The 27,571-nt window shown below is 36.1% G+C and overlaps 1 protein-coding gene, 1 non-coding gene and 2 pseudogenes across 12 annotated transcripts in view; 2 read left to right on the top strand and 2 right to left on the bottom strand.

Annotated features, from left to right (window-relative positions):
- The first annotated feature begins 354 nt into the window (after positions 1 to 354).
- ECT2 (epithelial cell transforming 2) overlaps positions 355 to 27,571 on the top strand; it is a 94,829-nt gene continuing 67,612 nt past the window's right edge. For 2 of the 11 annotated variants that reach the window (XM_003735027.6, XM_078353830.1), the window contains exons 1-14: positions 355 to 493; positions 4,291 to 4,442; positions 5,078 to 5,157; positions 5,277 to 5,369; positions 6,860 to 7,042; positions 8,439 to 8,528; positions 9,296 to 9,403; positions 10,738 to 10,811; positions 11,524 to 11,654; positions 11,791 to 11,906; positions 12,006 to 12,068; positions 13,666 to 13,888; positions 20,000 to 20,136; positions 27,012 to 27,131. In XM_003735027.6, coding sequence (XP_003735075.2) covers positions 4,313 to 4,442; positions 5,078 to 5,157; positions 5,277 to 5,369; positions 6,860 to 7,042; positions 8,439 to 8,528; positions 9,296 to 9,403; positions 10,738 to 10,811; positions 11,524 to 11,654; positions 11,791 to 11,906; positions 12,006 to 12,068; positions 13,666 to 13,888; positions 20,000 to 20,136; positions 27,012 to 27,131 — 1,548 coding nt within the window. In that variant the 5' untranslated portion in view covers positions 355 to 493; positions 4,291 to 4,312. Of the gene's footprint in view, positions 494 to 631; positions 739 to 4,127; positions 4,188 to 4,290; positions 4,443 to 5,077; positions 5,158 to 5,276; positions 5,370 to 6,078; positions 6,284 to 6,859; positions 7,043 to 8,438; positions 8,529 to 9,295; positions 9,404 to 10,737; positions 10,812 to 11,523; positions 11,655 to 11,790; positions 11,907 to 12,005; positions 12,069 to 13,665; positions 13,889 to 19,999; positions 20,137 to 27,011; positions 27,132 to 27,571 lie in introns of those variants that run through there. The other 9 variants (XM_078353834.1, XM_035277861.3, XM_002759378.6 and 6 more) reach the window with 5 other exon arrangements.
- Positions 15,475 to 16,705, bottom strand: LOC144579874 (heterogeneous nuclear ribonucleoprotein A1-like; annotated as a pseudogene).
- LOC108588750 (cytochrome c, somatic pseudogene) lies at positions 22,838 to 23,280 on the top strand (annotated as a pseudogene).
- On the bottom strand, positions 24,128 to 24,251 carry LOC118149055 (small nucleolar RNA SNORA72). Its single transcript, XR_004736221.1, has one exon. It is a non-coding gene; the product is annotated as a small nucleolar RNA SNORA72 (small nucleolar RNA).

Below are 27,571 nucleotides of genomic sequence, written 5' to 3'. Positions count from 1 at the left end.
AAACTTAAAAGATTTGGTAGCGTTATAAAAAAAAAAAAAAAAAAAAAAGCTGGGTGGGGCCGGGGAGAATCTACCCAAACTTTCCTCCAGAAATAGGCTGTTTACTGAGTCAACACCCGGTAGTCACAGAAACACCTGCTACTCCTGCGGGAGCTCAGGTACCACCAGCGCCACCTCCTGGCCACATCCGGGCACTTCTCTGCAAAGTCCCGACGTCCCGACGTCCGAGCCGTTGGGCTTATTTGAAACACACGCACAACCAATCAAGCGGCGCCTGCGGGTTTGGTGGAGAGCGGCGACCAATCACCGCCCCTCTGGAGACTCCTGCCTATGGGAAAGAGGTTGACATTCCGCGCCAATCGGCATGGCTCTTAGAGAGAGCTGCTCACTTTTTGAATTGGTCGTGGCGGCCCCGGGCAAGGAATGGAGGTATCTGTGAAAGGAGTCGGAGTTTGAAGAGGTGGAACGCTCAGGGCATATTTTTCTGACAGTGGTAAGGACTCTGTGTGAGTGAGGGAGGTGGAAATGGGCGAGCGGCTCCACAGCCAGGGGCTCTTTTGCCTGCGGTCGACGTCCCCGCGCCCCCGTGACCGCGAATTCCGGAGCGCCCCAGCTCAAGCTTCCCGGCTCCGGGAGTTCCCCCGCCCCCCGCCGCGCACCCCAAGCCCGGCAGCCGGGCCCTGACGCGGAGTGGGAGCCCGAAGCCCCCAGCATTGCTGGGCATTTTCCCCCTCACAGGTTGGCTCTTTAGGCCGGAAGAGTGTGGGTGACGGGAAGGAGTTGGGAAAGGGATTTGGGCAAGCCGCGCAGCCCTGTGGCTCTGGGGGCCGGCACTTGTAGCATTTGGGGGCTTATCTCAGAGTACGCAGTGGTTTTACTTAAGGATTCATCTTGGCTTCCTTGCGGGAAGTTTAGTTTTTCGTTTTTGCAAGATAAATCTAGGACATCCGCTCCCGGTCCTACCCAGCCGCCCGGCACGGATGTGTATGGCTTAGTGGTTAAAGGCGCAGCCTCTGGATCCAGCCGAGCTTTGAATACCCGTTTACCCCTTACTAACCTCTTAAGTAACCTTTCTGTTCCTGCGTTTCTTCATCTATACATTGAAAATAATAACAGTACCTGCCTCTTAGGTTTATTGCAAAGATTAAAAGGTTTAGGACAATGTCTGCCATGTATTAAGCGTTAAGTAAATGTCAGTTGTTAATGTTATTGTTAATACCACCATTAGATCCAGAATTGCATTTTAGTTCTTCACCTTGGAAGATGATTGCCTAAAAAGTATCAAAGTAAAAGGAAACTTGAATGTTTGTTTACATGGCAAATTTTATCTCTGGGGTAAAAGGGGGCATGCGTTATAGTGTATTTAGTCAGAAACTCCTCGGGTCTGCTCTTGGGTGAGAAGCGGTGGAGGTTTATGAACATTGATCCTATTGTGCTTATTTTAAAGGCTTCTGGAATACAATAATTTGAAAAAAGTGATTAATGTATTTACGTTTCTAATCAGACTGTTGGATGTTAGTTATGTCATCAATTTACCATGCATCTCCTTTTCTCTATAAATTTTGAAGCTGTTTTTGCAATAAATTGATCATATACGGTATCATCAGGGACAATTTTAATTATTAATCATCTGCTTTTGATCATCTGCTATGCTCCCTCTTAAGGAGGGAGGCATAGGAGGAAAATGTAAATATTTTCAAATGGTATTTTTGATTTCCCTTTAAAGCAGGTTAGCTCATCTCTCTTGACTTTTTGTTTTAAAACATTCTTTTACACACTTGATCTTAGCCAAAAGGCCGAGAAGCGATAAAACATTCTTTTAAAGGGACTTTGAATGAAAGCAAATTTAATGCCTTTTCATTGGAAATGGTAGTGTAGAAGACTTAAAATAATAAGGGCTGGGTAGAATTTATCGCTGATTCTAAATAAAGGTTGCTACAACTATTGGAGCACACCTTTGGAGAGCCTTAGAGTAATGATTGACGTGGATGTATGGGTAAGCAATAAGAAATATCCGTATTGTGAATATGCATGAGAATAGTTGCTTGTTGTTCACTTTAAGACATCTATTCAGTCTTCACAATAACTAGATTTGAGTTGTAGTACAATGTCTGTTCCAGCAATATGGAAACTGAGGCTTAACTGACTTTGTGCAGGGCTGAGACAGGAAGCTGAGTTACCAGATTTTTGAAGTGTCATGTACCATGCTAACAACTGTGCTGTTATTAGTGTGCAAGTTATTACATTCCTTATTATCAGCATCCAAAAATGATGTTATGATTCCTTACTGTTTCTTCACAGCATGCAGTTTAAACTATTACTTTGCTAAGACTCTGGAGGAAGGTATTTATTTTATCAATCTGAAGTCAGACATGTAGCTCTAATTAAAAGTGGGTCCTCTATATATTTGCCTAATACTTTGGAAATTTACTCTCCGGTAGTCAACAGTCAACTTATTGAAAATTGATGAAAATCTCTAAAAAATTTTTTTTTAGAGAGAACAGGGTCTTGCACTATCACCTAGGCTGGAGTGCAGTATTGGGATCACAGAGAGAACAGGTCTTGCACTATCACCTAGGCTGGAGTGCAGTAGTGGGATCACAGAGAGAACAGGTCTTGCACTGTCACCTAGGCTGGAATGCAGTAGTAGAATCACAGCTCACTACTTTATTGTTGCAACTGATTTAGAAGAATACAAACTCTTGGGTTCAAATGATTCTCCCACCTCAGCCTTCCGAATAGCTACTGTAGGCACCTGGCTAAGTTTTAAGTTTTTCATAGAGATGGGGTCTTGCTATATTGCCCAGTCTGGTATTTAAAATTTTAAAGATCAATATTATAAAGGTATAATTCTGGTATTGAAATTCTGGCCTCAAGCAATCCTCCTGCCTTGGCCTCCCAAAATGCTGGGATTTCAGATGTGAGCCACCCAACCCAGCCTAACGAAAACCTATTAAACCTTTTATTCCCTGTCTAGCTTTTAAACACTTCTTAAGTCCTGGAAAACTTAAAAAAGGATTTTCTTTTTTTTTTTTTTTTTTTTGAGACAGTGTTTCGCTCTTGTTACCCAGGCTGGAGTGCAATGGCATGATCTCGGCTCACCGCAACTTCCGCCTCCTGGGTTCAGGCAATTCTCCTGCCACAGCCTCCTGAGTAGCTGGGATTACAGGCACGCGCCACCATGCCCAGCTAATTTTTTGTATTTTTAGTAGAGACGGGGTTTCACCATGTTGACCAGGATGGTCTCGATCTCTTGACCTCGTGATCCACCCGCCTCGGCCTCCCAAAGTGCTGGGATTACAGGCTTGAGCCACCGTGCCAGGCCGGGGAGAGGTGTTTTTAAAGGAGTGTGAAAATACTGACAAGGGAGCAGTTGTATTATACAGGAGAGGTTCAGAGACGTTCACAGAGGATGAATCAAGAGTGATGGATTGGGGGTTGGAAGACAAGCTAGGTGGAGAGTCGGGCACTGTTAATTGCAAACTGATGTGACATAAATTATTATTTGTGCTTGAAAATAACTGAGAAATTCATTGTTGCTGTTGCATGGATTGTATAGGGATTGTGGGAGTTACAGATGCTGAAGGTGGATAGTTAGGCTGGGACCAAATTGTGAACTTGGTGAATTTGGACCTGGATATATAAGGAATAGTCATGGAAATTGTTAAACAGGGAAGTGATATGGTCACATTTGTTTTTAGGTGCTTATCCCTGAAAACCATGTGGAGAGTGATTTCTAAAGAAACTGATGATAAAGTTATTTGGAGCTGTCTTAATAGACCAAGTGACCATTGTGGCAATGAGCATATAGAGAAGTGGGGCCAGGTCCCAGAGATTTGAGGTGGGATTAATAGGAATTTTGGGGAGGGGAATGTGAGAGCAGAAAGAATAAGGATAGATCTCAAATTTTCATCTAGGATTTTTTGGGAGGTGTGTTTTGGTGGTGTTATAGGTGAATATAAGAAGAGAAATTGGTTGAGGGTAAAGGCGTGGAAGAAGGAGGTAGAATAATATTTATGACCACAGTTGAGTATTTGTTGTATGTCTAGTAATGTTCTATGTGCTTTCGATACATTCTTATTTTTTATTATATTCCTGAGTCGGGTATTAGTATGTTTATTTTACAGAAAAAGAAACTGAGGCTCAGAGAAGTTCAATGACTTTCTGTGGTTTATTGAGAAAAATAGGTAATAATACTTTTTATAAACTCTAGGTACAAAAGAACCCCTAATGCTTGTTTTTGCCCAATGATCATGTTTATGTATTTTTATTCAAATTTTATTCTTGCAGCTGATTTAGAAGAATACAAACCATGGCTGAATATAGTATGTTAACATCCACTACCAGGAGGACTAGCTTGGCAGACTCTTCCATTTTTGATTCTAAAGTTACTGAGATTTCCAAGGAAAACTTACTTATTGGATCTACTTCATATGTAGAAGGTAACCCTGTTATCTGCTTTAAAACAATTTCTAGATTAATTCTAAACTTACTAGTGACTTTCTTATGACTTAATTGTAATGCCAACTGTAGCGCTAGAGCACAGGTATTAAGTAAATATTTGTTGACAGAATTCCTTTATACTAGGTCAATTTTCTAATTATTGTTTGGATTATTCATTTGTATGCTTTGCAACTTCGAAAAGTGAGGCATCTTAATTTGGATATTCCTTTTTCTGTATGCGAGGGCAGTCCAGCTACAGCATTCTTAGCTAGAATTTATGGTCATGACTAGTTAGCTGAAGAGCTACTTTTTTCTTTACCATTTTATAAGACCCTACCATTTAGGGCCTTTCCTAAAATTGTATGCACTGTTGAGGAGGATGACTATGTAAGATAGCTCATTCTTTGGTTAGGAGGAATGCTGATGTTTTTATACTCTACTACAATATGTTTTCTTTTTCTCTAATATAGCAAAATCTTTTTCTAATTGGGAGTTGAGTCGTCTTAAATTTAGAGAAAGTTGTGATTCTCTCAAAGATGTAGAACATACCAGATAAAGCCAAAAGCGCAAAAAGGAACTACTGATTGTGATGTTAATACATGAAAAACGTATTGAAATGTTTTAATTTTGACAGAGGAGATGCCTCAGATTGAAACAAGAGTGATATTGGTTCAAGAAGCTGGAAAACAAGAAGAACTTATAAAAGCCTTAAAGGTATGGAGTTTTAGGTTTTAGTTTAGTTTTATTTGTTTTTTGTAAAGCAATTTTTCTTCCATCAGTGTGTAAATAATTTTTAGTTTTTGTAATCTCATACTTAAGTCTCTTTTCCACAGACTATTAAAATAATGGAAGTCCCTGTTATAAAGATAAAAGAAAGTTGTCCTGGAAAATCGGATGAAAAATTAATAAAAAGTATTATTAATATGGTAGGTCAAGCAACTCATTGCATGTGGCATGCTACACTTCCCTTGATTGTATTATTCTACTTTATGGTGATTGGAATTAGGCACAAGGTGTATTTTGTGCAATCTGAAGCTTAATGAATAGAAACTGTTTTATACTTTAGAAAATCGGGTGTTTCTGGTACCCAAAACTATGGCATATATTTTAAATAATGCCAAATTACTTTATAAGGATTTCAATAGTAACTTTAATTCACACAAAATCTACAATGATCAGATAATTTTCTTTCAAACTCATTAGCTTCTTTCTTCTCATTAATTTTGTACATAGTCTAAATTCTTGCTGTTTATAAATCACATTGATTTATAATCATCAGGAAATTTGCCTCAGCATTTGAAATATCTAATTCTTAAATCCAGCTATTTTAGTTTGCTAGGGCTTCCATACCACATACTGAGTTGCTTAAACAATAGAAATTCTTTTCTCAGAGTTCTGGAGGCTAGAAGTCCAAGATTAAGCTGTGTGCAGGTTTACTTTCTCTTCAGGCCTCTCTCCTTGGCTTGCAGTGTCCTCACATGGCCTTTCTCCTATGTGTCCTTGCATCCCTGGCGATTCCTCTTATTGGGACACCAGATTGGATTAGGGCCCACCCATATGATCTCATTTAACCTTAATTACCTCTTTAAAGTCCTTATCTCCAAATATAGTCACATACTAAGGACTTCATTCTTCATTCTAGGTTAGGGCTTAAATATGAATTTTGAGGGTATTCATTCACATCACAGCAGCCTTGCAAATAAAATTCAGATAATTTACTGACTCATTTTGAGTTTTTATTTTTATTTTTATTTTTTTTTAATTTAACACAAGAGTTAAAAGAGTTATATAGGTACTTTAGTATCTTCATTATTTTTTGTGGATGTTTACAGTATTGACTGTAAGTAACCTGCCTTCTTATATCCTACATTTGCCATGCTGCAACTGCCTACATATTGTATAGCTTTCTCTTCTTTCTCACATGTCTACTAAAATGATTTTGCTAATTTTCTGTTCTGTAAGTATTAAGTGCTGTAGTATCATTTTCCTATTTTTCTGAAGATAATTTGTACAATAAGAACTTTATGTATGGTATCATTTTCTTGGTCTGAAGTGGATATCTTTCTAATGCATCCTCATATCAAAATGCATGTACTTAAAAACTTGAACATTCTAATTTTTTGGAATTTATTATGCATACTTGGTTTATGACTAATAAGTGATAAGTCAGAATTATACCTTTATAATGTTGATCTTCAATATTTTAAAAACTTAGTTTGAATGGAGATATATATATATGTAAAAATATAAAGAAATATTAAGAGTAACACTGATTATTGTATGATTGAAACTTGTTTTCTACAAATATAAACAGGTTAAAAATGTTGATACTGATTTTTTAAGCTTTATTTAGAAAGACAGATGGATTATTTGATATATAAATATTTTTTATTTTTAATAACTGTATGATAAAAAGGAAATTAAAGTGTGCTTTGTAAAGATGGAGTCAGTGGAAGAATTTGAAGGCTTGGATTCTCCAGAATTTGAAAATGTATTCGTAGTCATGGACTTTCAGGATTCTGTCTTTAATGACCTGTACAAGGCTGATTGTAGAGTTATTGGACCACCAGTTGTATTAAATTGTTCACAAAAAGGAGAGGTAAGCATGTATGTTATTTATTATGACTTTTCAAGTTTAAATTTTTATTAATGAATTTTAATTAGCAAAAAATTCATTTAGAAAAATCTCAATTGTTGAGAGTAAAATATTTAGCATAGGAATAATAGTGGCTACTCTAATGTGGTCCTTTAATTCCTCTATTTCAAACTTAGTAGTGAAAAGCTAAGGCCTTTGAAAGTTAAATAATGATAATTGTACATATGCATATTCACAGACATATACACAGTCTTAACACCACAGTGTCTTAGAGAAGATTATTTGGTTTATTTTTTTTGAGACAGGGTTTCACTCTATCACACTGGCTGGAGTGCAGTGGTGCGATCTCCACTCACTGCAACCTCTGTCTCCTGGGTACAAGTGATTCTTCTGCCTCAGCCTCCCAAGTAGCTGGGACTGCCGGTGCATGCCACCACACACACCCAGCTAATTTTTTTTGTATTTTTAGTGGAGATGAGATTTCACCATGTTGGCCAGGCTCGTCTCTAACTCCTGGCCTCATGTGACCCACTCACCTCTGCCTCCCATAAAATACTGTTTTTAAACAGTATTTTAACATGAGTTGTATGAGAATTAGTTTCTATTTGGTTTTATTGCTGTCTTGGCATTCTGAAGCTTGCCTTATTTACTTAAAACTGCTTAGGTCTTTGTACTTCTATTGTTATACATGTTAGTAATAATAAGGACATTTTAACCTTTAATTCTCTAACATTTTGATTTGGAGTGGTTGCTTTCAAAACTCAAACTTTCAAAGACCAAATTTTGAAAAATAATCTTATATAATGATGAAAATCAGATTTATTCTTTTATCATTATTTTTAAACAATTCTCTTTTACACACACATGCACACACACACACAGAAAATCATTGGGTAAATTACTGAATATCACCATTTATTAGCTTAAAGATTAGAATTATATTTGGTTTAAGTGTATGTATTATTCACACTGAGCACTTGCCAAAAAAGAAAAAACGTGTACGTATCATATTTACTCAGTGTTTATTATGAAATGCCTCTGACCTGTTTTGATAACATTAATTGGAATCATTTATAGTAGTGTATGGAGTCTGAAAACTGCTTATTTATAGACAGTACTTTATGTATGTCAGAGTGCATTTAATATTTGTTTAATTTGCTGATAGTAAAGTGTTTAGATTATGTATATTGCATATGATTAAGGAATCATTGGAAATTTTTTTATTGGAAAACTTGCAATCTGTCTTTTTGCTGTTTTTTGTTGCATATTGAAAAATGCCAGTAAATCTTTGAATTGGGAAAGTTGAATGGCAAGTGGGGAAATATATTTAGCTTGAGAAAGTTTTGTTGTATTTTCTCCTAAAGAGGAAGCTCACATTTAAAATTGTTGTATCCTTCAGCCTTTGCCATTTTCATGTCGCCCATTGTATTGTACCAGTATGATGAATCTAGTATTGTGCTTTACTGGATTTAGGAAAAAGGAAGAACTAGTAAGTATTATGAAACAAATTTTTTTCAAAACATATTTTTTACAGCAAAATAAATTTAAATTGCTATTTTTTTCATTTTAGTACTATGGTTTTATTTTTAAAATATTGAAGGGAAACATATTGTGGCTATACTAGTTTAAATTTTGTGAAGAAACAAATTCTGAAGAGCCTTGTAAAGAATCCAATGTTTTGTCTACGGTGGCTAATATGAATTAACAGAAAGATTTCATAGCAATTCTGTTTGACTGTCTTGTTACCATATTGGCTGCATTGGTTATTTAAAGTTTTTGTTTATACATTGCAATTTTTTGTTATACAAGTTCAGCCCTATTCTATTGCCCTAGAGAATTCATAGAAAGTTCTTTCTTTGGTTCACAATACTTTGTTGTTGGAACTGATGGGTATTACTCTTAATTCTGTGGGAAGAGTCTTGATGTGATAAAACTTGGTATTTTTAAAAAAGCAATATATTTACGCAGTATGGTATTAGAAAGCAATATATTTAGGCAATATGAAAGCCAGTTGTTTAACTCAGTTTTGCGTGATAGTCTTTACTAATCCCACCTCTGTAATTTTGCCTGTGTTAATAGGCAAACTAATCTTTTTTTAAATACTTAGTTTGACATAAACTTATCATCTTTATTAAAATCCTGTATGTATTTTATAAATAGAAAGTATTTAGTAAATGCTAAATGAGTGGTAAGCAGAGGTTGAAATTTTGTTTAAATAACCATGAAGTCACTGTTTTGCTTAATTTTTCTTTTGAGGTCAGATTGGTGACATTGGTCCATCACATGGGTGGAGTTATTCGAAAAGACTTTAATTCAAAAGTTACACATTTGGTGGCAAATTGTACACAAGGAGAAAAATTCAGGGTATGTAAATTTGGGTATTTTTGTTATTTCAATACGGCATTATTTTGGGATGGGTTTAATAGCAATCTTTTTTTTTTTTTTGAAACAGAGTTTCGCTCTTGTTACCCAGGCTGGAGTGCAATGGCACAATCTCAGCTCACCGCAACCTCAGCCTCCTAGGTTCAGGCAATTCTCCTTCCTCAGCCTCCTGAGTAGCTGGGATTACAGGCAGGCGCCACCATGCCCAGCTAATTTTTTGTATTTTTAGTAGAGACGGGGTTTCACCATGTTGACCAAGATGGCCTCGATCTCTTGACCTTGTGATCCACCTGCCTCGGCCTCCCAAAGTGCTGGGATTACAGGCCTGAGCCACCGCGCCCGGCCGATAGCAATCTTTTATTTCTTCCACAATTAAGGGACAGAAACTTTATTTTTGCTCTAAGTATATTTAGTAAAAAAATTTAAATCATAAGAGTGGTTGTTTTCTTTCTTTTTTCTTTTTTTAAATAGAAATGGGGTCTTGCTCTGATACCCAGGATGGTTTTTGAATTCCTGGGCTTAAGTGATTCTTCTGCCTTGGCCTCCCAAAGTGCTGGGATTACATGTGTGAGCCACCATGCCCAGCCAAAAGTGGTTAAGTTTTAAGTAGGCAATGGAATTTGAGTGAGGTGTTGAAAGATGCCTAGGATTGTGGGGGTTGGTAGATGAATAGCATTTGAGGAATTGTGAGAGCAGATAATTCACTCTTGTCTAAGTTCTCTTTATAAGTAAACAGAGCTCTGCTCTTTTAAAATGGTTCTAAGGTTTAACTTGTGAAAATTATAAAAGGAAAAGATACTTTTATTAGGATTGAAATCTTAGTTTAAGATTTTAGTTAAATACCTTAGCAAGAATTTATCATTTTTTTTCTCAGTCTCCCTTAGTGTATTTGTGTAGCAAATGGCAATTTTAGGATATTCTTCCGTTTACCCTAAATGTTCCAACTCATATCTAAGGTTTTCGTTACTTAATCTGATGTCTTCTTCTGTAGTGCCATCTCGGGGTCATACTTCCAAAGAAGTAAACGTGAAGAAAAGAGAAACAGAAATTTAATAAAGATGAGATTTAGAGATATATTTATTTAAAATAAAGTAAGGAAACAGTTTTGGACACCATGGAACTTGTTTTAAAGTTACTTTAACCTAAGTTGTATGATTGAGAGACAGTTTTTCTGCTAATTTTTAAAATACGTTGTTAAAAAGCAGATAGTGATCTAAAACTGCAAAAAAAAAAAAAAATGAACTATATAACTGTTTAGAACTTCCTTGAATGCAGTTATTTAAGGAGAAAATTCAGTGTAACGTTTATATTTTTAGGTTGCTGTGAGTCTAGGTACTCCAATTATGAAGCCAGAATGGATTTATAAAGCTTGGGAAAGGCGAAATGAACAGTAAGTGTTTAGAAATTTAGTAGTTCATTATGTAAATTAAACATTCTGTTTTAAAGATAAATCCATGTGCTGAAGATGGTAACTTCATAGATAGAAAAAATGAATTCAGTCTGAGTAGCTTCGGAAATAAAATCTAGGAAGAACAAAGTTATAAAAAATTGAAAATTGAAAGACACCTGTGATATCTTTGGATTTTACCTTGTGAACTAATTTTGACTATTATAAACATTCTGAAATCATTAGATAATAGCTAAGTCTTGGTATTTGGATTTTGTTACATATTTTTAAAATTTTGTGTTGTCTGGTTACATTTTAATTGGTGCTTGTAATTTATTTCCTTGTTTTGCTTAGTTTTCCAAGCTCATGATTTCTTGCTGTGGCACTTCAGCATTGATTAAGATTTCATGAAAGTTATCATTACTTAAATTTCATGAAATCCTTAGAACACAGCACATATAAAATTTCAAATAACAGAAAATATTTGAATCTTTTGTAAACTTATCTGTGATCACATTTGGTTAGAAAGTACTTTTGGGATGACTGAGGACACATCAGTTTTTTAAACTGAAGTTTTTGTGAACAGTTCAGGACCAAATATAAAATAGTTGCAATAGATTATGCTAAGACCTTGAAAATTACTATAGATTTATTGATGTACTTAACACTTGAATTTAAGTTAAACTGGTTTTAGAAGAGTTTATTTTGTTTTTAGGGATTTCTGTGCAGCAGTTGATGACTTTAGAAATGAATTTAAAGTTCCTCCATTTCAAGATTGCGTTTTAAGTTTCCTGGGATTTTCAGATGAAGAGAAAACCAATATGGAGGAAATGACTGAAATGCAAGGTAAAATTTAGCATAATGTAAAAGTTACATATATTTTAGTGCTTGGGCCTACTTAATCACTTCCTGGTCAATACACCTCTTTAAACATATGAGTTTGGAAATTGGCTTATTTATGCTTATGTGCATTTCTCTTTAGGAGGTAAATATTTACCACTTGGAGATGAAAGATGCACTCACCTTGTAGTTGAAGAGAATATAGTAAAAGATCTTCCCTTTGAACCTTCAAAGAAACTTTATGTTGTCAAGCAAGAGGCAAGTAATTCTAGAATGAGATTGGTTTTTAAAAACACTATCAATAACTTTTCTGATAAAATTTAAGCTGTTTATTAAAATGTTTTTTCTTTCATCTAGTGGTTCTGGGGAAGCATTCAAATGGATGCCCGAGCTGGAGAAACTATGTATTTATATGAAAAGGTATGCTTTTAGCTCCTTAGTTATTTGTTCTTTAAGGTTGATTGTTTGAAAATAACACTTTAATGTCCAGAAGGTTTAGAGAGCATGTTTAAGAATTTCAGAATAATTTAAACAATTGGGATATCAAGTTATCTTAGTCTGTGTAGATTTAAGTGGAACTATTCAATATAATGTGTATTATTTTAACCTAATATATTTTCTGTGCTAATTCTGGGTGATAACATTATGAACAAGAATATCTCTATCTTCAGAAACTTAGGCTCTTAATGGAAAGATGGATTTGTACCTAGTTGTGATGCAGAATGATGTGTGCTGCAATTGAATAATGTATTTTAGGTAGCCTCACTCTTTCGGAAAGACACAGAGGGGATTAACCAGGGCAAATAAATGTTGACCCAATTTACTAGGCAAACTAGGTATGACATTCGTTACAACCCCAATTGGGAGAGGGTATGAAAGCTTTACAAATACGTTAAAATAACAAGTAGTTTAGTATGGCTTTAAAATAGAGTGTGGGAAGGAAGGCCAACAGATGAAACTTAATGGATAGATAAAATCAAGAATTTTTGTTTGTTTGTTTTGAGATGGAGTCTTGCTCTGTTGCCCAGGCTGGAGTGTGGTGGTGCAGTCTTGCTCACTGCAGCCTCTGCTTCCCAGGTTCAAGTGGTTCTTCTGCCTCAGCCTCCTGAGTAGCTGAGACTACAGGTGCATGCCACCATGCCTGACTAATTTTTGTAATTTTAGTAGAGGTGGGATTTCACCGTGTTGGCCAGGCTGGTCTCGAACACCTGACTGCCTGCCTTGGCTTCCCAAAGTGCTGGGATTACAGGCGTGAGCCACTGCACCTGGCCAATCAAGAAGTTTTTAATATGCTAATGAGTTTGGATATTATCCTATAAGTATTGGGAGCCACTGAAGAAGAATAAGGTGAGAGATGACATTAAAAAAATGACTTTAATGGTAAAATATCTTCAAGGAAATCTAGTCTTTATAATGGATCTTGGTGAAGAGTGGTATCACTCACCAGAATGACAGAGTTATGGAAGTAGGCTTTAAGGGAAGATTTACTTCAGTTTAGGATTTAATTACTTTAAGTGGAATATTGAAGATGAGGTGTTTCTGTAAAATCTGTATAGTACCATATTGTGCTCTCCACAATTAAAGTTATAATGACATTTTAAAAGTATGCTTTAAATTTAGGGAGAGAACTCTTAAAATCGAGTGTTACTCAGCACATATCAGAAAGCATTGTGTCCAGGCACTGTGCTAGGGATACAGTGAACAGACTATGAATGGTCCCTGTGTTTGTGGAGTTTATGGCCTAATAAAGTAGCAGACAGACAGTAAACAAGTTTACAGATGAAAATGTAATGGTTAAAGTGCTATGAAGAAATATGAGGTACTGTGGGTTAGACAATTACAGTTGTCTCTTGACTATTATGTTTTATGAAACTTCTGAATTGCCTGGTAGAGTATAGGGTTATAAAATTATTGTGCAAAATCCAGATTTTTTCAGACTTGTAAATATATTTTTCTCTTGTTCCTGTCTCAGTAAAGAACTGTGGAAGTAAATTGAGCTTTTGTGCTTTGATTACAGGCAAATACTCCTGAGCTCAAGAAATCAGTGTCAATGCTTTCTCTAAATACCCCTAACAGCAATCGCAAAAGACGTCGTTTAAAAGAAACACTTGCTCAGCTTTCAAGAGAGACAGATCTGTCACCGTTTCCTCCTCGTAAGCGCGCATCAGCTGAGCATTCCCTTTCTATAGGGTCACTGCTAGATATCTCCAACACACCAGAGTCTAGCATTAACTATGGAGGTAATTCACATTGTTAAAAAAAATTGTCTTTAAAATTTAGTGAAATGGAATAATTGTGAGAATATGGATAAATTCCTGATGTAGTAAATATGAAAGTCTTTACCTTTAATTACTTTCGTTCTAGCTGAAGAGAAAAAGACACATGAATAGTTAAGCTTAATAATGTTGCAATTTAATGACTGCTTACTACATATGAAATGCTTTATATATTTTGTGTGTTTATAATAGATTTTATTATTCCTGTTATACAGATGACTAAATGAGATACAGAGAAGTTTAGTAATTTGTCCAGGGTCATATAACTAGAGAGTGATAGTGCCATTCAAAACAAACAAAATCACAGGGGAGGTCACATAAATTATGGAGAAAATAGGTAGAATTAAGTCAGAGGAGGGTGAGTTCACTTTGTGCTGAAATGATACAGAAAGGCTCCTATAATTCTTCCTTATCAATATTTCCCTCTCTTTTTGATTTTTAATCTGTAAACAAATATATTTTCTAGATTTAAGAAACAAAAAAATCAAAATCTCCACTGGAGATTTTGCCTCCTCTGGAGCTTCTGCCTCCAAAGTTTCCTTCCTTCATGGGTCCAAAATTTGAAGACTAACTATTGTAATTGTCAAAATAATCATAGCTTCCACCACCTCCAAAATTGCTTTCATCATTACCAAATCCATTATACTCATGACACTTTCCACTTTTGTCCCATTTTTCTGTTCCCGTTCACATTAGTATACTTAAAAAGAATTACCTTGATCTATTGTCTCATTTCCTTGATTCTCTTTTTTTTTTTTTTTGAGACGGAGTTTCGCTCTTGTTACCCAGGCTGGAGTGCAATGGCGCGATCTCGGCTCACTGCAACCTCTGCCTCCTGGGTTCAGGCAATTCTCCTGCCTCAGCCTCCTGGGTAGCTGGGATTACAGGCACGTGCCACCATGCCCAGCTGATTTTTTGTATCTCTAGTAGAGACGGGGTTTCACCATTTTGACCAGGATGGTCTCAATCTCTTGACCTCATGATCCTCCCACCTCGGCCTCCCACATCGATTTCCTTGATTCTCATTGTTCTTTCAACCCATTCCAACTGATCTGCAGTCCTTAGGAGACAGTTTTTATGCAATAGTAGCATTCAACACATCAGTAGCTACTCTTTTTGGACATTTCTCATTCTCCTTGGCCTAACTTTTTTCAATTCTAATTGTTGTATGTTCCTCCGGAGTCATTGTTTCTTCTCAATGGTACTCTTCCTAAATTATCTTAGTAAGTTCTATGGTTTTGAAAAACATTTGTATACTGATGACTCCCAAATTTGTCCCCTTCCCTGTCAAGCTACCTACTTTGTACTTCCTTGTCCATGTCTAGTAGGCATCTTAAACTTAACTAAATGAGAACTCTTGATTCTCTCCCTTTTAATTTGTGCCTTTCTATATGCAACACTTAGAGAAGTCTTTAAAAATATATAAATTAGATGATGGCACTTCTCTGCTTTAAAATCACTTAATGGCTTTATATTACTTTAGCTTTTTTTTTTTAAAGACATTTATTCAGCATCATGATCAGACTATTACATTTAGCCATCAACAGCATAGGTGCAAAAAAAAAAAAATCTACATTAAAATCCTTTGTTGGGATGCTTTGCACTTGCCACAGAACAGAAACTGAAATAACTTGTTATACAATTAGTCAGAAATACGGTCCTCAAGTTTTTGCTCATACACGTATTTGTCTAAAACATGTCTTTGTAGCAGGTAGGCCCTGCCACCACTGTTTAAGTTCATAAATCTGTTGTAACCTGTAGCTTTCCTGTCACTTCTCTGGCTCGCCGCTCCTGCTAAGCTTTGTTTCCTAATTAAAAACTTCTGCCACTGCCATAGCTACTGCTGCTATTGGAATTGCCATAGCCACCTTGGTTTAGTGGTTTGGCAAAGTATTGGCCACCACCACCAAAGGGGCCAGAACTTCTGCCTCTAAATTAGTTTCCTTCCTTCATGGGTCCAAAATTTGAAATCTGATTGTTGTAATTGCCGAAATCATTGTAGTTTCCACCACCTCCAAAATTGCTTTCACCATTAACAAATGCCTTATAGCTATCCCCACTGCCACCCTATCCACCACCACCACAGCTCTGCCACCAAAGCCACCACAATCCCTGAAGTTCCCTCCATGATTAAAGTTGTCATTCCCACTGAAACTACCTTCATGATCACCACCAAAGCTTCCAGAACCACTTTGACCTTTTTGATTGGATGAAGCACTCTCCATCTCTTGCTTTGACAGGGCTTTCCTAACTTCACAGTTGTGGCCATTCACAGTATGATATTTCTGAATGACAATCTTACCCACAGAGTCCGTGGTCGTCAAAGGTTACAAAGGCAAAGCCCCTTTTCTTGCCACTGCCTTGGTCAGTCATGATTTCAGTCACTTTAATTTTTCCATACTGTTCAAAATAATCTCTTAGGTGATGTTCTTCAGTGTCTTCTTTAATGCTACCAACAAATATTTTTTTCACAGTTAAGTGGGTACCTGGTTTTTGAGAATCTTCTCTTGCGACAGCTCTCTTTGGTTCCACAACTCTTTCATTCACCTTGTGTGGCCTTGCACTCATGGTTGCCTCCACCTTCTCCACAGTGGCATTTTTGACAAACCCAAACACCCTGGAGCACTTGGTATTTGTATCTCTCATTACCACACAGTTCCTGAGCATTCCCTGTTGCTCAGAATGTCTCCTCGGGCTCTGATTGGTTGTTTCAAAGGTCAGCCCTCCAAAGAAGAGCTTTCTCAGCTGGTCGGACCCCTTAGGAGACTCTGACTTAGACATGACCTCAGGGAGAAGAGAGACTTTAACAATGCTTCTTCAGTGGCGTCCATGGGCAGCATATTACCGTAGCTTTTAAGTCCCTGTGTAATCATGCCCTCATCTACCTAATCTCATGTGGTATATTTTCTCTAATAATGCCTGCACTCTCTTAGCTTCAGTCATACCACCTTTTATTTCTTCAAATGTTTTTAGTATATCCATACCTTAGGACTTTACTTGATCTCTTTGCCTCAAGGAAATCTGAGTGGTGGACTGTCTGTAAAGTTAAATCCCTCTATTACTTTCTGCTAACCCTGTGACCTGGTTGTTGTTTTCAGTAGTAGTTATTACTGATAGAAATTATATTTTTTGTGTATTTATTATTTGAGTTTCTTCAAATAAGTAATCTTTAAGAGAAGATGAACGTTGTTTTTATTCTGTTTTATTCTTGGACAGACCCTAGTACAAAGTGGGTATTCACTAAATACTTAAGGAAAGAATTAAAAGTGAATTTAAGGTTAGCCCAGAAAATTGAGATGAATTTGAGAATATAAAGAGGAGCAAATGTACAGATAATAGCATACAAACTGAGTTTTTAGGAAGGAATGGATAGGTCAGTTTGCTTGGAATGTGAGGAGTAATAGTTAAATTAAAAACGTTAATTGAGGCCTAATATTAGATAACTTTCAAATCAAACTAATATCTGAACTATATATTGTCATCAACAAGGAATTTTACAAACTCCTTGAGCAGCAGAGAAATTGAATAGATAATTTGTCGAGAGTTCTTCTGAAGATTGATTAGAAGGAATGCAGTTTGGAGACAGTCAGATCATGATGTAATCTATTACAGTGGCTTGAGCCATGAAATAATAAGGTGCTGAACCAGAGTATGTGGTGGTTGGAAAGAAAAGTAAGCACTGGAGAAATATTGGTAGAATGAAGTAATAGGAAGGAAATAAAAAGAGGTGAAGGCAAATTACTAAATTAAATGAAAGAAATGTTGTCTTGGCGTAGATAGGAAGTTTTATTTTGGAGGAAGGTGATGTAGTTTTAGAGAAATCCAGGTTGCATTAGGCAGAACTATCCGGTAGGCATTTGGAAAAGTTGAACCAGCTTGACAGGGAGATCATGATTATATCTGAGAATATGTTGATTCCATAATCATAATAGACATGGACATGGGATGGTAAGAGGAGATCATAAAGGACTCAAACTTGAATATGCGTTTTAGGAGATGAGAAGAAAATGAACCACTGAAGTAAACAGATAGGACAACTATACTCATATATTAGGTGCTCTATAAAATAGATTCCCCAGTTTGTAGGTCATTGCCTAGACACAAAATAATTACATTAGATCGGTGCATCTCAGTTTTTTCCCACTGAAGTATATTCTTTAATGGCAGAGGCTTCTGGGTCTGGTGAGTGTAGCCTAAAATAATGTTTGGCAAGTGAGAAATTGTTTTGAATCCTGTTTTCTTTAAAAAGCCCTCAAGGGCTGTGCATGGTGGCTCATGCTTGTAATCCCAGCGCTTTGGGAGGCCGATGTGGGCAGATCATAAGGTCAGGAATTTGGAACCAGGCTGACCAACATGGTGAAACCCTGTCTCTACTAAAAATACAAAAATTAGCTGGGCGTGGTGGCGTACACCTGCAGTCTCAGCCACTTAGGAGACTGAGGCAGGAGAATTGCTTGAACCCCAGGAGATGGAGGTTGCAGTGAGCCAAGATCGTGCCACTGCATTCCAGCCTGAGCGACACAGTGAGACTGTGTCTCAAAAAAAAAAAAAAGGACTCAGAACTCCATAGTACGTGATCGTTTTCATATTAAAGGATTTAAAATTGTTTATAATTGAGTAAAATTGATGTGCTGGAAATATATATTATGGTTCTTTTATCATCTATTTCTATTTTATGTCATACATTTCTTTTCCTATTGAAAAACTTGCCATTAGGTGATTGTATATATAATGTTAAAGTATTCTAACCATATTAACAACAAGAAAATGTATTTTAAGCTACTATACATTGAAGTATGTGTTATTTCACTTTTCGACCTTTGAAAAAAGATATATTTTTTGAGATGGAGTCTTGCTCTGACACTAGGCTAGAGTGCAGTGGCACAATCTTGGCTCACTGCAACGTCCACCTTCTGCGTTCAAGTGATTCTCCTGCCTCAGCCTCCCCAGTAGTTGGGATTACAGGCACGTGCCACCATGCCCAGCTAATTTTTGTATTTTTAGTAGTGATAAGGTTTCACCATGTAGGCCAAGCTGGCCTTGAACTCCAGACCTCAAGTGATCTGCCACCTTGACCTCCCAAAGTGGTGAGATTATAGGTGTGAGTAACCACGCCTGTCCAAAATTTATTTTCTTTCATGAAATATAAATAAAATATACTATCACATCCTCCTTCCACTCTGGACTGGTTGTTTTATATTACATTAAGATAGTTTGAACTAACAAAGAATTTTCAGTCAATATTGGTTTATTTGAGGGGGGCTTCTCTTTGACATATGTATATGACAGGTTTTCATTATTGTAATTGTGTAATTATAACAATCTTTTCCTTTTTTTATGTATTTTTACACCTCCCTTTCTATTTTATTATTTTAGCTGTACCAAGATTCCTATACCTTTTACCCAGATTTTCTAAATGTTTGCTTTAGCATTCATTCAGTCAAAATCTCTCTTTTTCTAAAGATACATACATCCACATATGCACATGAATTTTGAATATCTGTACAATTTGAGAGGAAGTTGCAGGCACGATGTACCTTTAGCTCTAATTACTTAACTGTTTCCTATAATATAGGCACATTTAAAAAATACATATTACATTATTAATAAAATTAACATTAATGCTATGAATTATTTTGTGGACTTCAGATTTTATCAGTTATCCTATTAAAGTCGTAAAGTCCTTTTTAGCAAAATAAAACAGTTTTTTCTTTTTGATCTAGGATCCAATACACATTTGATAAACATTTGTTAGATTGTCTTTCTCTAGTCTTCACTAACTTGGAACCGTTCCTTAGTCTTTTTTTGTTTTTAATAGCCTTGACGTCTTAATAACCTAGACATTTTTGAAGAGTACATGACATTTAGTAGAATGCCTACCAACTGGAGTCAGTGATATTTTTGACCAGTAATTTTTTCTGGCCTAAGCCTATGAGAAAAAAAATTTTAATGGAAATCTGTATGGTGGTACATTTATAAGAATAGGTTTTCTCTCCTTTTATCTTCTTAAGTCTACATAATGTTTGGTATTTATATTTGGCTTTCATTAAATCTTTCCACCTTTTAACATTTCAGAAACCCCAAAGTCTTGTACTAAGTCTTCTAAAAACTCCACTCCAGTTCCTTCAAAGCAGTCAGCAAGGTGGCAAGTTGCAAAAGAGCTTTATCAAACTGAAAGTAATTATGTTAATATATTGGCAACAATTATTCAGGTAAGTGTGAGTTTGATTGTAAAATAATTTCTGTTCCAGTGTGCCTAAGTAAAAAAAAATCTAGGTGATACTATTTCCTGCAAGAAAATTATATAAGCATAGAATTTGAACATTGATATTAAAAATGGAAATGTGTGACAAAAACTGCTGTTAGGGAAATATCATAACTGTAGTATTACCTTTTATTTATCCAGAAATAGCACCATCTTTAATAATTACTTAAAGGAGAACAGAGCTCTGTAGATGATCTCAGAGGGTATCAAGTTTAATTCAGAATTTTGCAAGTTCCTTGTCAAGGTACTGCATTTATATTTGAAAGTGATAGATAACTTTTTCTGAAAGTATATGTTCTAAGAGTCATTACTTTATTTAGTACTGTATATATGGCAAAAAGATTGCCTATACAATAGCACTGAAGTATACCACTGTTGATATAAGTAATTTTGTTCAGTAATCATTTCATGTGACACATGAACTATGCAGTGGTTAGTCATAAATAGATGTTAACTCATTGCTTACCAATATTAAAATGTACTATAAAGTTATTTCTGAAGAAAAACAACAGTGGTAATGAATCCTGTAGGATGAGGTTATAGAAGATATTAAGGAATAAACAAATTTAAGGTTCTGAAAGACAAGAATAGGCCATTATTTTGGTGTCTATAGAAAGAAGGAAAAAATCTGTTTTAGGTAATAAAAGAGATAGATTAACATACTGTTAAGAAAATGAAGTTGATAACACCAAGCTTATCTTTCAATAGAGAGTTTCTGATTTGGGTATAATTTTTAATCGACCTGTATTTGAATTCATAAAATAACTCTTTAAAGTCCAAATTAATAGCCTTAAGTTGCTTATATCATTGATAAAATGCATGGTTAAGAAATGGAAAGACTTCTTACTTGATGGTCATAGAGAGGCAATTTTTCACAGTTAATTATTTGTTTAGCAGTAGTCAAGGTTTTATGAGGTTCTTTGCTGTATTAGATTTAAGTCACCTTTGCTCTTTCTTCTAAAAGGAAATCATTCTAGATGAGTTTCTTATTTAAGTTTTTATAGTGATTCAAAATGTTGAATCCCTTATAGCAAAAATCCCTTTGGCATATACTACTATTCATTTACTTTAGTAGCATTTATTACTTAGAAATGTAAATCCTTTCAGGCCATAGTAAAATACACTGAAGTTTCAGAATTCAAATTTGCATGTCAATTAAATTTACTAAAACTTCTTTTTAAAAACTCATGAAATTATTTGACTGGAGGAAGTTTCATACCACTTTGCTTAGTATAAATTCTTCAAAGGTTTTATTAAAAGATTGTGGCCTAAATTCATGATGGTATTCTCTCTTTAAATTTTTTTTTTTTTTTAGAGATGGGGTCTTGCTGTGTTGCCCAGGCTGGTCTCAAACTCCTGTGCTCAAGCGATCCTCCTGCCTCAGCCTCCTAAAGTGTTGTGATTACAGGTGTAAGCCAGTGCACCCAGCCCATGATAATACTGTCCTTTAAGAACTTTGTTTTAGGACTGGTATTTTTGTTTTGCGGGGGGAATGGGATTTAGAATAACTTAATTGTAACGTATCCTCAAATTAAATGAATATCCAGAGGCTTCTTTATTTACTCCACATACTACTTGGATGCCTAATTAATATAAAGTACTGTGCTAAGTGTTAAGGAGATTTTTGTTTTGTTTTGTTTTAAAGAAATTTAGGCCGGGTGCAGTGGCTCATGCCTGTAATCCCAGCACTTTGGGAGGCTGAGGTGGGTGAATCACGAGGTCAGGAGATAGAGACCATCCTGGCTAACACAGTGAAACCCCATCTCTACTAAAAACACAGAAAATTAGCTGGGCATGGTGGCACGCACCTGTAGTCTCAACTACTTGGGAGGCTGAGCCAGGAGTATCACTTGAATCCTGGAGATGGAGATTGTAGTGAGCCAAGATTACATCACTCCAGCCTGGATGACAGAGCGAGACTATGTCTCAAAACAAAAATAAAAGTTTAGAAGAGGAGACAAAATATACACAATTACAATTACCAAATGGAAGGTATCAGCATCATAATGGAGTTAAGGTTTTAGATTTGTGAAGTGAGAGTTTTACTACTACTTTAGATTAGGGAAGGTGTTGGGCTGGGATTTTCTGTATGTTGTGCATCAGAAAAACTTCATAAAGAAGGTAATGGGACAGGCGTGGTGGCTCACGCCTGTAATCCCAGCACTTTGGTAGGCTGATGTGGGCAGATCACAAGGTCAGGAGTTCGAGACCAGCCTAACCAACATGGTGAAACCCCGTCTCTACCAAAAATATGAAAAGTAGCTGGGCATGGTGCGGCACACCTGTAATACCAGCTACTTGGGAGGCTGAGCTAGGAAAATCACTTGAACCCAGGAGGCAGAGGTTGCAGTGAGCCAAGATTGCACCACTACTCCAGCGTGGGTGACAGAGTGAGACTCCATCTCAGGAAAAAAAAGTAACAATTGAAGTGAACTTTTTTTTTCTAGAAAATAAAAATACAGCAATTTTGCAGTTTATCTAATAGCAACTGGTAGTCATGAAATTTCCCCTCCTTTGTTAATGGGTTCTTTAGACATAAGTTTGCAAATTAGCACTGATTATTTGCAGTAGTTATTAGAGTAGCTATACTGTCATTTTCCTTAAGGTTGACCAAAGAGAACCTGGAATCACAACTCTTATATGGTTATACAAAATGATCATATAAGTCAGAGCTAGTTTATCACCAGCATTGATAAAAACAGACCTAGGGAGAGAGTGGGACATCCGGCTTCGGAGTGGTAACCTTTGTTGCGCTAGCAACAAAAAAGAGAAATATGGGTGATGTTGAGAAAGGCAAGAAGATTTTTGTTCCGAAGTGTTCCCCGTGCCACACAGTGAAAACGGAGGCAAGCACAAGACTTGGCCTAATCTCCATGGTATCTTTGGGCAGAAGACAGGTCAGGCCACTGGATTCTCTTATACTGACTCCAGTAAGAACAAAGGCATCACCTGGGGAGAGGATACACTGATGGAGTATTTGGAGAATCCCAAGATACACATCCCTGGAACAAAAATGATCTTTGCCGACATTAAGAAGAAGGGAGAAAGGGCAGACTTGATAGCTTATCTTTAAAAAGCCACTAATGAGTAATAATTGGCCACTGCCTTATTTATTACAAAACAAATGTCTCATTACTTTTTTATGTGTACCATACTTTAATAGATCTCATACACTGGAATTTCCATCATGAATGACTGACAGAATGTTTTGTTGGGAAGTCCTGATTTAAAACTAAGACTGACTTGTTAAATGATTATGTTCAGTTTTTTAATAGTAATTCCAATTTAGTAAATGCTATCACTGTTAACTCCTTTTAAAGATTTGATTAGACTTTGTTAGTAATGTTAAACTTTTCACAAAGATGTTGAGTGCCATCTTAAAACTTACTGGAGATTGTTTTTATATTTAGATTTATATAACTGGTTATGTGAATATATTTAAATATGGGGGAAATTCCTTCACTGTCTCAGAACTAAGCAAGATTCACCTGTGTTTTGTGTTCATTTGCCTCTTAAAGGCAAGGGTTGAAGATAAATGGGTAGCAATGGCTACTTTATATTTTTGGCCTTAACTATGCCAATCTAATTAGATTCCCTGTATTTAAAATAGTTCCTTTGACTTGTTGAAAGGCATTTTAGTGTGGTTTATGTGTAATATCAAAAATTATTGAACATGTCACACATTTTATAGATGATCTTTAAGGTCATATGCATTTAAAATAGTAGCCAACTGAACTTCACTCTTGAATTCTTTACAGTCTAAGTCAAACTAAATTATAATTTAGGATTATCTTTAAATAGCCGTTCAGAAACAGAACTGTAGAACTGCTGTGTATTTGTGATTGGGAATGGTGCTTTGCCAAGTTAAAAGGATTAAAGTAGAGGACATATACACAACTTTAAAAATTATGTGCGATCATAAGACTTAAGATCATTAAAAAGAAAACCACAGGGGAAAAAAAACAGACCTAGGAAAAGAGGTAGGTCTGAGACACATGCATGGTCTTAATATAGTGAATGTTTAGCTTGTCCTTAAAATCAAAACAGTGAGAATATTCACAATGAAGTGAACTTTAAAGTATGAATATGATTGGTACAGGTAGAGGATATAGGTGAGAAGTCTCTTTGAGATTGAATAAACAATATAAGCAATCATTTAGTGTATTATCAATATTAAGGGTGGAGTAGGCATATGGTTACAGTGAGAGTTCAGATGGCCTGTACCAATCTAGAGAAAGCCTTTGAATAGTATGCTATATTATCTATCTTTAAGCTATAGAATAATTTTTTTATGGGAAAGGAGATCAGTGATATCTGACTTGCATTTCAGAAAGATAACTTGGTTCACTTTGGAGGAGGAATAGAAGAGGGGAAATTGGAAAAGCAATGAGACCAATGTGGAGGCTATTTCAGCAGTCATGAGAGATTTTGAAGATCTGAACTTTTTAGGATAGTATCAGTGAAGACAAGAGGATAGATCTGAGAAATATTGGAAAGATAGAATCTGTCATTGTGGTTTCTGTTTTCATTTTCATAGTGACCAGTGGTGTTGAACATATTGGCTTCATTTGACATCTGTATATCTTGTTAAAACAATTGTTCATGGTTTTTGCCCATTTTAAGATTGGGTTGTTTCCTTCTGAGTTTTGAGAGTTCTTTTTTTTTTTTTTTGAGATGGAGTTTCGCTCTTGTTACCCAGGCTGGAGTGCAATGGTGCGATCTTGGCTCACCACAACCTCCGCCTCCTGGGTTCAGGCAATTCTCCTGCCTCAGCCTCTCGAGCAGCTGGGATTACAGGCACGCACCACCATGCCCAGCTAATTTTTTGTATTTTTAGTAGAGACAGGGTTTCACCATGTTGACCAGGATGGTCTCGATCTCTTGACCTTGTGATCCACCCGCCTCGGCCTCCCAAAGTGCTGGGATTACAGAGAGTTCTTTTTCAAAAAAATTTTGAAACAGGGTCTCACTCTGTCGCCTAGGCTGAAGTGCAGTGGTGCCATCTTGGTTTGGCTCACTGCAACCTCTGCCTCCTGGGTTCAAGTGATTCTCCCACCTCAGTCTCCTGAGCACTTGGGACTACAGGCATATACCACCATACTCAGATCATTTTTGTATTTTTTTGGTAGAGATGGGGTTTCACCATGTTGGCCAGGCTGGGAGAATTCTTTTTATATTGTAGATACTAGTCCTTTGTCAAACATGATTTGCAAAGACTTTTTCGTAGTCCATAGCATATTTTTAAAAATTCTCTCAAGTGTCTTTTGCTGAAGAAAAGTTTTAAATTTTTGTTGAGGTCTAATTTAACAGTTTTTTCATTCATAGATTGTGTTTGTGATATCACGTATTAGAACTCTTTACCCAAGTTTAAGTCATGAAGATTTTCTCCTTGGTTTTCTTCTAAGTTTTATAGTTTTAGGTTTTTTATAATAGTTTTGGTATTATAATACCATTTGTTGAAAGACTATCCTCCCTGCATTGAATTGCTTTTGTACTTTTGCCTAAAATTACTTGACCATATTTACATGAGTTTGTTTCTGAACTCTCTCTTTCATCTATGTATGTTTCTCCCTTCATTAATACCATACAGTCTTGAACACTGCAGCTTTATAGCAAGAAGCTTCTTTACCTTTCCTTATAAATTTTTAGTATCAGGTTTTTTATATCTACAAAAAGTCCTGGAACTTTGTTTGATTGGCATTAAATTTATAAATCAATTTGAGGAAAGGAGAATTGACATTCTTACTGTGCTGTTTCTTTCAGTTCATGACCGTATGTCTACATTTATCTAGGTTGTGTTTGATTTATTTGATCAGTATACTGTAGTTTTCAGCATCATGAACATATTTTATTATATTTATACTTAAATATTTTAATTTTTTATTGTAATACTACTTTTAAAATTTTATATTCTATTTATAAGTTACTGGTATATAGAAGTAAAACTGATTTGTGTCTGCACATATATGCATGCACTGACCTTGTATCTTTTGGCCTTGCCAAACTCATTTATTGGTTCTTAGTTTTTTTTCTTTTATTTTTTAAGATTGATGCAAGCAGCAACATAGATACAAACAGATCTTCTAGCTTCAAATCCAGTCTTCCCCCAGGCCAAATTTCTATGCTAACATTTCTAAAACACTTAGCGCATATATTAAGTATATGTCTGGAGATAACAGATTGCTTTGTTGCTTTCATCCTTCATAACTTGAATGCGAAAGTAGAAATTACTCTTGTATCATACTAACAATCTTAATGATTGATTTGCAGAACTGTGTGATGAAGTTTTATTTGCTTCTTTTTTTTTTTGAGACGGAGTTTCGCTCTTGTTACCCAGGCTGGAGTGCAATGGCGCGATCTCGGCTCACCACAACCTCCACCTCCTGGGTTCAGGCAATTCTCCTGCCTCAGCCTCCTGAGTAGCTGGGATTACAGGCATACACCACCATGCCCAGCTAATTTTTTGTACTTTTAGACGAGGTTTCACCATGTTGACCAGGATGGTCTCGATCTCTTGATCTCGTGATCCACCCACCTCGGCCTCCCAAAGTGGAACTTTTATTTGCTTCTAACATAACATTTTGTGAGGAGCTTATGTATATACATATACACAGGTATACACATATACACAGGTATACAAATAAATAGAATACACAAATAGAATAAAGTAAAAAATATGGGGAAAATGTCTTCAATTTAGGGTATTTTTTTTTATTATTGTTTCCTTCTCTATTAACATCTCTTCTCTCCTTTACCACTGTCTATATTTTAGTTCTTTGCTTTTTTCCACAATCTACTCAAACTAATCTTTTTTTTCATTAGTTATTTCAGGTACCATTGGAAGAGGAAGGGCAACGTGGTGGACCTATCCTTGCACCAGAGGAGATTAAGACTATTTTTGGTAGCATCCCAGATATCTTTGATGTACACACTAAGATAAAGGTAAATTCATATATGTTTGATTGGTAGTAATTTTTTTCAGATTGTACATATTTTGTATGATCTTTGAGGTACTTCTGGTCAGCCAAATAAGTTTTGTACCTAAAACTTCTTATTCCCTTATTAGTTCCTTTGAATCATTTGTTTCTTTGTTCCAGTGCTGCATAATGTTTGCCGTTTTCTGTTGTTTTGTTATTTAAGACAATATCTCTCTGTCACCCAGGTTTTAGTGCATTGACGGGATCTTGGCTCACTGTAACCTCTGCCACCTGGGCTCAAGCGATTCTCCCACTACCTGAACATCCTGTGTAGCTGGGACCATAGGCATGTGCCACCATCCCAGCTAATTTATGTACTTTTTGTAGAGATGCGTTTTGCCATGTCAGGCTGGTTTCAAACTCCTGACCTCAAGTGATCCATCCCCCTTGGCTTTCCAAAGTGCT

This window comes from Callithrix jacchus, chromosome 17 (assembly GCF_049354715.1).
Source record: "Callithrix jacchus isolate 240 chromosome 17, calJac240_pri, whole genome shotgun sequence".
NCBI lineage: Eukaryota > Metazoa > Chordata > Mammalia > Primates > Cebidae > Callithrix > Callithrix jacchus.
Note: the sequence above shows the minus strand (reverse complement) of the source record. Positions and strands in the feature narration are given on the sequence as shown.